This window comes from Mus caroli, chromosome 5 (assembly GCF_900094665.2).
Source record: "Mus caroli chromosome 5, CAROLI_EIJ_v1.1, whole genome shotgun sequence".
In the NCBI taxonomy this organism is placed as follows: domain Eukaryota; kingdom Metazoa; phylum Chordata; class Mammalia; order Rodentia; family Muridae; genus Mus; species Mus caroli.
In genome coordinates this window covers 116,222,225-116,232,216 of record NC_034574.1, presented here as the reverse complement: position 1 = coordinate 116,232,216, position 9,992 = coordinate 116,222,225, and the positions used below count along the sequence as shown (strand labels likewise).

General features: G+C 46.1%; 1 protein-coding gene across 1 annotated transcript in view; it reads right to left on the bottom strand.

Annotated features, from left to right (window-relative positions):
• The window catches only part of Psmd9 (proteasome 26S subunit, non-ATPase 9), a 21,717-nt gene extending 13,199 nt beyond the window's left edge, over positions 1-8,518 (bottom strand). Inside the window, exons 1-2 of the mRNA XM_021162902.1 lie at positions 8,270-8,518; positions 1,958-2,060 (exon numbers count right to left, since the gene is read on the bottom strand). Of these exons, the coding sequence (XP_021018561.1) occupies positions 1,958-2,060; positions 8,270-8,407 (241 nt within the window). The 5' untranslated portion in view covers positions 8,408-8,518. The remainder of the gene's footprint in view (positions 1-1,957; positions 2,061-8,269) is intronic.
• Between the last annotated feature and the right edge of the window lie 1,474 nt (positions 8,519-9,992).

The window sequence follows — 9,992 nt, the reverse complement described above, 5'->3', positions numbered from 1 at the left end:
CTCAGAATTCCCCTCACATGTGCAGTCTTCACATGGCTTCCCTATTCTCTGCATCTCAGAATTCCCCTCACATGTGCCGTCTTCACATGGCTTCCCTATTCTCTGCATCTCAGAATCCCCCTCACATGTGCCGTCTTCACATGGCTTCCCTATTCTCTGCATCTCAGAATTCCCCTCACATGTGCCGTCTTCACATGGCTTCCCTATTCTCTGCATCTCCTTAGTTGTTTTCCTGTAAGACTGAACCTTTTTAATATCAGAATCTTCAGGGGAAAAAGGATGTTCTGAGGTGCTCTCTCCCACACTGTGGCTTTAAGGGAGCGTGCATATTACTCCGCACCCTGCTTATAAAGGCAGCTCCTTTACCAAAACACTGTGGATAAAGCCCGAGTCGGGCATACTCAGCGGAAATCATGAAGTGCAAACCGTGGGTGGCTGACCCCCTAGTATAGCTGGGATGGAGAGCTGATTATCTACCAGTGCCAAGTAAAAGATGCTCACACCCTCATCCCAAAGCCGGTGCACATGTGACCTCAGGACCCTGAGAGAAGGGACGACCTGGATTTTCTGGGAGGGCCCGGGTCTTAACAAGCTAAAGAGGGAGGCAGGAGGGGGAGAGGACAAGATTCTGTAACAGCAGCAAAGGCTAGAAAGATGTGATCACTACTTCTAAAGACAGAGGATGATGATGGCCAGGAGCCAGGAAACGCAGGTGGCCTCTGCAAAGACAAAGGATATACCACCAGCCCCAGCGTCAGCCCCAGCCCCAGCCCCTAGGGGGAGCCAGTCCCACTGACACCTGGATTTTGTCAGCAGACCTTCTGGCTGTCTCACCTCCAGAACTGTCAGAGACAATACAGTCCTGTGGCTTGTTACAGCAGGAACACAAACCCAGGTGCCATTCTCTGACAGGTACCTCATTAAGACAAAGACTGTGTGTAAGACCCCCTCAGGAGAGTGATGGGCCTGCAGCGGAACAGCTTGCCCAGCCTTCCTGGCAGGAAAATGCTAACGCACACTCAGGGTGGGAGGCCAGGACCCTTCCTCCTGTCGCCTGTCTCCTGCCTGAACAGAGCCAAGGGCCTGAAGACAGGCAGACTGGTTCTACTGGCCTTTATACTGATACTTCAGTCTGAGAGCCAGCCTGGGTCTTTTCTATTTGCACAGTGGGAACCTACTTCATGGACTCCATGGGGCTGGGGAGTGACTGATTTGGGCTTCCATTGTTAAGTCAATGAAGTCCCATAACAAAGTAAAGCTTTCATTCCTTGTTGTTTTACTTTTTTTTAAAAAAATCCTTTATGTATGTGAGTACCCTGTTGCCTTCTTCAGACGCACCACAAGAGGTGGTTGTGTTACAGATGGTTGTGAGCCACCATATTGTTGCTGGAAATTGAACTCAGGACCTCTGGAATAGCAGTCAGTGAGTGCTCTTAACCACTGAGCCATCTCCCCAGCCCCGTTCTGTACTTTCATATGCAGCCCAGACTGGCCTCAAACACCTAGCCTTAGAGCTGTGTGCCACCATGCCCAGCTTGAAGCCAAGTTTTTTTTGTTTGTTTGTTCTTGAATTTTTGTTGTTTGTTTTTGTTTTGTTTTGTTTTGTTTTGTTTTGAGACAGGGTTTTTCTTCAGCTGGCTGGCCTGGGACTCACTCTGTAGACCAGGCTGGACTCAACCTCACAGAGATCCATCCACCTCTGCCTCCTGAGTGCTGGGATCAAAGGCATGTGCCACCACATTTAGCTTTGAAGCAAAGTAAAATAAAAAAAAAAATAAATAAAGCCATCGACACGGACGGAACTCTGCCATCCACCCTGTCCCCTTGCTTCTCAGTTCCTTACTTTGACAAGATAATTGTGTCAAAGCAGAAAAGCTTTGCAATACTCAATGCTAATCACCCCTATGTCTTCAGCACCCCACCACAAGCCAAGACAGCCCCAGGGAGGGTCACTCACAGATGATGTTGTGCCTTGCTGTTCGGACCTGGTACAAGTCCACATCTGCCCGGGGATAGCCCTCACAGTCCACCAGCGGCTCGTTCATGCCAATTCCTTTTTGCTGGAGGAAAGAGATGTGGTTAAAAAAAAATCTCACAGGTGAAAACACCAAAATGCAATTCCGTAGACCTTTGTACTTCTAACTCATGATGAAAGGAACGAGGACCATACAGTGATGTCTTTAGCACACATCAGGTTCTGTAACTATGTCCTTATAGCTACCCTCTGCAGCGGGTACCAGTCTTAATTAAGTATTAATAATGAAAGCAATGAGGTCATAGAGATGGATCAGCAAATAAAGACCAACAACCTGAGTTCAATTCCTGGGGTCCACATCAAGATGAAAAAGGCACACAAGCTGCACAAAGCTGTCCTCTGACCTCCATATACACTCCTCATCAATGCCCCGGGCCACACTATACACACATTCATAAAATGAAGTCTTTAAAAAATAATGCAAGCAATGCATGAGAATAGTGTACACAAAGCAAGGCTTGACGGCAGGTCAGTGGTAGAGCACTGGCATATGCCAATCTTGGATTTGATTCTCTACAGTACACACACACACAAAGTAATAAGTAGGGATAGGGATATAGGATAGAGTGCTTGCCTAGCATACATAAAACATTGGACTTATCCCCCCACCCACCCCCTTCCCATGCAAAAGCCAGACGTGGTGGTACAGGATGTAGAGGCAGGAGGATCAAAGTTCAAGGTCAACCTTGGTTACACAGTGAGCTCAAGATTAGCCTTGGATACATGAGATAATCTCTCCAAAACCAATTAACTAAAGCAACAACACAACACTCCAAGAGCCTTCAGAGCCTGCTCTCTCAGCTCCATCCCTCACCTGACCTCTGCAACGCCTCCCTCCCAACAGGAAGTAAACTCCAGAGAATGCAGCTAGGACCAGGGTTTGGACTCTTCTAGAAATAAAGACCTACCAGGCATACCAAGATCCCTTCCATCACTAGATGGCACCGGCTGCCTCCAGGGAAAGAAACCGAGTGGCTGGGAGTTAGGGAAGGATGGAGAGCCTTCGTGTTTGATATCCACTAGCAGGTTCTGGATCTGAACATTGGAAATCTATTCCTTATTCAAAACAGTGCATTCGTTTAACACTTTCTATTTAGCCTCACTATGTTACCCAGGCTGTTCCCGGACCAACCAATCCTCCTGCCTCAGCCTCCTGAGTCACTGGAACTAGAGGGACCTCTGCTTTAGGGCCAGCTTTAGCAACTATTTATGTGAGGCAGGCTCCCACACTGTCCCTCTGAAACTTTGAGACTATGTCTGAGTATTATAACCAACATAGGCAGAAGAGGCTTATTGGAGCTCATAGTTTTGGAGTTTCAGAACAGAACTTGGCAAATGTGTTGTTTGATGTCTGTTTGTCGGTAGGTTTATTTGGGACTCTTTGTTTTTAGCTCTGTGGAGAGGCAGAACATTATCATGGAAGCCACTTCCATCATGATCCTAGGAGGAAGGAAAAAACAAAAAGAAAAAGCCCTCCAATGACCTATAGTAGCTACCCCAGCAAGGCCATGCCACCTACAACCTACAGTAACCACCCCAGCAAGGCCATGCCACCACCAACCTACAGTAACCACCCCAGCAAGGCCATGCCACCACCAACCTACAGTAACCACNTAACCACCCCAGCAAGGCCATGCCACCACCAACCTACAGTAACCACCCCAGCAAGGCCATGCCACCACCAACCTACAGTAACCACCCCAGCAAGGGCATGCTTCCAATGACCTACAGAGCTGCACCTCATAAGGGTTCTACTATGTCTCAAGAGCATCACCGTGGGCACCCATCTTTTAATATGGGAGCCTTCAGAGGACATCTGAGACTCAGAACAGGACATTCCATATACATGAAACCTTGCAAAGCCAAGCACACTGATACCCACTTATAATCCCAACATTGAGGCAAGCCAAGACAGGAAAATTACAAATTGGAGGCCAGCTAGAACTACAGAGTGAGTTCAAGGCCAGCTTGGATTTTTAGCCAGATGTGTGTCAAAAAAGGAAGCTAGGTGTAGTGGTGCCCACCTATAATCTCAGCACCCAGTTGGCTGCAGCAAACTGCCAAGAATTCAAGGCTAGCCTGGGCCATATAGTAAGTACTGGGAGATAGCCAGAAATACATAGCAAGATGAGAGAGACAACACACACGATACAAGGTGTTTTGTATCTTCTTTATCACAATGCTTTCAAGGGTTATTTTACCCCATAGCATGAACAAGTATTTATATATAACTCACTACTCCTTGTTACCTTCAAAGCCCCACTGTATGGGTTGACTATGTTTCACTTATCTGTTAGCTGGAGAATATGCATTGCTTCCTGTTTTCTAGCTATTTTAAACAATGTGTGTAGCCTAACTTTGGCTACTTTGTGGGTTCTTTCTTCCACCCCTTTTTTCCCACCCTTTCAACCCCCTAAGACTAGACAGGAGGGAGGAAAGGGTAGAGGGGAAAGGGCGCGATGTTATTGTTAGACTACTTCCTGCTCTTTAGGAACATCTTAGCTCCTTGGGGCAAGTTTGATCAGGATATCTAATTTCTTCTTTGCATAGGACTACTTAACCAACTAGACCAACAGCAACCAACAGCAACCAACAACAACTACCCAACAACTGACAACAACTCCACGGCTCAGAGCGCTAACATTTATATATCCTCTAAAAAGCCCTCACAATTCCAAGCCACCCAAGCACAGGATCAAGCTACAGCTTGCAGAACCAGGCTCCTGCTGGAGTTCAAGGCAAATTACAGACAGCTGCTGTGGTCTGGTCGGCACTTGGGATTATAACAAAAACAAGCATTTCTGGGCTGGAGAATGGCTCAGCAGTTAAGAGCACTGCCTACTCTTTCAAAAAGTCCTGAGTTCAAATCCCAGCAACCACATGGTGGCTCACAACCATCCATAATGAGATCTGATGCCCTCTTCTGGGGTTTCAGAAGACAGCTACAGTGTACTTACATATAATAAATAAATAAATCTTTAAAAAAACAAAACAAAAACAAAATTAAAAAAAAAAAACAAGCATTTCCAAAGAAACCAAAGTTCTCACTACAGATATGTATGAATTTTTGGATGATATATTTGCAACAATCATAATATCAAATGAGGAATGTATTTTCTGAGTTATATGTTAACTATGTTTTACTTTTTTGAGAAACTGCCGAACTGTTTTTGGACAGCAGTCACACCATCTTACAGTTGTATAGTATTTCCAATTTCTCCATAGTCTCCTTAAGATATTACCCATATTTTCGTTATCCCCATCCTGGTGAGTATGAGGGAGTATGGCACTGTGATTTTAACTACACTATGACTGTTCAGCATGCTGGGCCTTTAAGATTTCCTCTATGTGTGCAAGTGCCTACAGACAGATGTGCACCATGTGTGTGCAGTGCCTACAGAGGTCAGAAGAGGCATCGGATACCCTGGAAGTGGAGTTACAGATGGTTGGGAGTTACCACGCATGTGTGAGTGCTGGGAACCGAACCCAGGTCCTCTGCAAGAGCACACGGAGCTTTTAACCGATGTCCTGAATGTGTTCAGAGCTTCTCTATCAATCATATGTATTTAATTTAAGGACCGTCCACTTAGACCCTCTGCCCTGTTCTAAGTACGCTATCTGTGTATTTATTACTGTGTTTTATCGCTCCTTTTCCTATATCCCAGACACCAGCTTATGAGAGGGTGTGCAACCATTTCCTTCCATCCTGTGGCTTCTCTTCTCATAGTCTTGACTAAGTATTATGAAATCAGTTTTAATAGTGATATCTAACTTATCATTTATAATCTGTTTTTACTTTTATGTGGGGGAGGGACAGAGTTTCACATATGTAGTCTAAGCTACACACTGAGAGCCTGTCTTTTTTTTCTGTTTTGTTTTTTTTTTTTTTTGAGACAGGGTTTCTCTGTGTAACCCTGACTGTCCTGGAACTCACTCTGTAGACCAGGCTGACCACAAACTCAAGAGATCCACCTGCCTCTGCCTCCCAAGTACTTAGAATAAAGAAATGAGACATCACCACCCAGCTGGGAACCTGTCCTTAAAAAAAATAAAAATTAATAATAATAATATGAAATAAATCAGAGCAGACAAATTTTAAGATTCAAGCCCTCAGCAACCAAAAAACAAATTAGCCAGAGGCAATTAACATACACTCTTACCTTATATTTAAGAGAAAACAGTTATAGTTTTCCGTCTTTTGATTTGGTTTCTAATGGGTTTGTGTGTATGCAGGTGCCACACATGTGCCAGTCAGAGGATAATCTCAAGGGGGCATCTCAGGAACACTATCTACCTCCTTTGAGACAAGCTGTCTCACCAGTCTACAGCTCATCAAACAGGCTGGACTGGCTGCCCACAAACCCGGGCATCTTCCTGTCTCCGCCTGTTCAGTTGGGATCCCAGACATGGACCAGTAACAGCCTTGAGTTCTAGGGACCGAACTCAGGTTTTCAGGTCTGTGGGGCATGCATCCGACAAACCGAGCTTCACTCCTAGCCTCTCCAAACCCTGGTTTGTTCAGACAGACTCTTGCTGTTCCACTATATAGTCCTAGAGCTCTCTGTGTAGAACAGACTGGCCCTGAACATGTGGCAATCTCCATGCTTTTGCTTGCTTCGAGCTGCAGGTGTGCAACACCACACCCAGATAAATAGTAAAGGGTAGGCCAATACCAAAAGACAATATGTGAGATGTCTGATTCTACTGGAGCTAGGCAAGTAACTGCAGTTTAAGAAATTGCTTTTTGCCAGCCGATGGTAGTGCACGCCTTAAATCCTAGCACTTGAGAGGCAGAGGCTGGTGGATCTCTGAGTTCAGGACAGCCAGAGCTACAAAAAGAAACCCTCATTCGAAAAACAAAACAAAACCAAACAAAAAATTGCTTTTTATCTGTTTTAAGCTTTACCAAGCCTGAGGCCTGTGACTTTAAACAAGTGACTTCTCCTTTCATACACACGTGTATATACACACACACACACACACACACATGGGTTTTTTTTTTTTTTCTTTAAAGAGATTTGTGTCTGTTTAAACGTCTCCACGAGTGTGTGGACTTACACAGTAGTAAATTCTGGATCTGAACTCCAGTCCTTATGATGGCCAGTGCCTTTAAACCACTGAGCCATCTCTCCAGCCCCTGACTCCGCCCCTTTGAGCTTCAGGGACACACACAAGTTAACAATGTTGCTGTGACAGTTTCCTGGCACAACACACATACAAGATAGTACCTTTTAGGCACATGGTCAGCACCTACCTGGCCTGTAGAACCTCTATATGACACCATCATCTGGCACCCATCACCCAGACGTCATTGTGCCCAGCAATGAGTGTGATTTAGCTTCCCCTTCCTCTACACACTGACTTGGGGTTTTATGAAAAATATATCTGCTTAGGAGGTAAGCAGATCACAGAGCCAACCATTTCCCCTTCCTAACTGGGCAAGCATTGGCTCCACTCTGGCCCTGTTTCCCCTTTTACAGTAAGGTTAATGTGCTTAATCTGGCTCCACTTAAAGGAGCAATTAGCAGAGGTGAGGGCTTTCTTAAAATCCGGAGTCTTTTCCCTAGCCCAACTAGAATCTGCATTTCATTTTTACTTTTCTTTTTTTGTTTTTTGTTTGTTTGTTTTTTTTGAGACAAGGTCTAATATAACCCAGGCCAGCCTCGAGCTTACTATGTAGGCAAGAATAGCCCTCAAATCCTGATCCCCCTGTCTCCACTCTCCAAATGCTGGGCTTAAATAGGGATGCCTCCCCTGGCTACAAAGAGCATTTTAACAAGATGCCCAATTAATTCTGTCAGTTGACGTTTATAAAGTCCTAAAGAAAAGCGGGTGGCAAGGCCAAACCTGGTAATGTCACCTACAGAAAGTGACAGTGGCGATTATCACTATGCCTCAGCAAATAGTCTATCCTTGCGACCGAGGCAGTTTCACTAAGGCCGATATCATGGTGGCACAGGCCCGCGATTCCCGCACTCTTAAAGATGACGTAAGAGGATCGCGAGTTCGAAGCCAGCTTGGGGGCTGCGTTAAAAACAAACCAAAAACAAAAAAAAAAAAACCAAAAAACTTTAAATGGCAAAGTTAATGCTTCCGAAAATGAAAATTAATCCCACGTGAAGAGAAAATGCTTAAAGGGGCGTGTGGCACACAGCAAAGGCCTCCCTAGGACACTGCTTGGCAGAGACCCGGAGCCTGGTCCGCAGGCCTCCCCGTCCTCCCCGCCACACTCACGCTCTCCAGGAGGTCGTAATTAGCCTTGATCTCCGCCTCGATCTCCTCCTTGCGTCGCATCAGCTCCTGGATGTCGCTGACCGCGGCCGCACGGGCTTCGGAGGACTCTGCCCGGTGCGGGACGTCTTCACCCGACATCGCGGATCTCAGGCTAGAGCTCCGGGTTTCCCGGCTACGGACGCCAGCCGAAGCTGAGGCTACGGGTCCTCCCCGGGGCCAAAACAGCTCAGCCAACGCGCAAGTACGGAAACAGATGAAGGGTGGAGCTTGGAAGTGGGCGGGGTCACCGGAAACACCGGCTAGATGGACCACGTGGTTTTCAGATGACCCGGCAGAGATAAATAGACCCATAGAGGACATAGGCGTTTACTCCCACTTTATCCTGACTCATTTCCACTTTTCTTGTTCATTCCTTCCTTTTTCATTCTGTCCCCGTCCCTCCATCCGTCCGTTTCCCCACCCCCCACCCCACCCCGTTTTTCAAGACAGGGTTTCTCTGTGTATCCCTGGCTGTCCTGGAACTCACTCTGTAGACCAGGCTGGCCTCGAACTCAGAAATCTTCCTGCCTCTGCTCCCAAGTGCTGGGATTAAAGCCACCACATCTGGTTTACACCTTTTTTCATTCACTCAGCTGAAGGCTGAATAAACTGGACACCAGCTGTATAAATGTGAGAGGATCCAGTCTTGCCGCCTTGACACTTCAGTTCTTAACATCTACGAAGCCCCTGAGTGTTTAAAAGAGGCTTTCAAGCGATTTGTTTTTTGTTTTCTGTTGTTTTTTTTTTTTTTTTCAGACAAGATTTGCTGTATCTCAGGCAAGCCTCCAACTCATTGTGTAGATGAAGACGACCTTGAAGCTCTCCCCAAGTTTTTAGAATATTCTATTTCTTATTGTCATGATCACAGACACCCTCAACCCCCCACTCCCATTCTATCCATTTCCCACCTCCCTCAACGCGTCCTCATCAAAACTTCAAGACCTTTTTTTTTCCTTCTTCTTTATAACCTAGTGTGCCCAGTGCCTTTGAGCATCTGACACTCCATCTACTCCCTCCACAGGCAGGGATTACAGGCATATACACCAGGTATGGTTTATGCAATATTGGGGATCAGGAACACTACCAACTCAGCCTTATCTCCAGCCACTTTCAGGCTGGGGATCGCTCATGGTACAACCTGTGTTCAAAGTTGGATTATTAACACCGACTCTATATAGCCCATGTGACCTTAAATAATTTCACCTTCTGCTCTCTGACCTTGTTGTGTGACACTAACAGTAATATCTCTCGCTCTTTTTTCATTTTTATTTATTAATTTATTCCCTTTGGATCCTGATCAGAGTACACACACCCTAGCAATCTGTCTCTTAAGGGTGTCCAAGTATTTATTGACTTTCACCTCTGTCACGAGGTGCTAGTGTAACAGGCCCCCAGACCTTCGTACAACCGACTCCATAAAGAAAGTACCACTCAGGCTGGAAAACACAGCACACAGATAGTACCACCTGCCAAAACTAAAACAAAGCCCGAAGCCATGCAAGTCCATAATTGTGGGAAAGTCTCTCCATGCACGAACCTTGCTTTTTGGCTTCAGTGGTTGTGCTTCTGGCTAACTGCTCTTGTGAACTAAGGTTCACCCCAGCACCCGGTTCTTGTGCTTTTTAAAAAGCTTACCCTGAGCTGGGCGTGGTGGCGCACGCCTTTAATCCCAGCACTTGGGAGG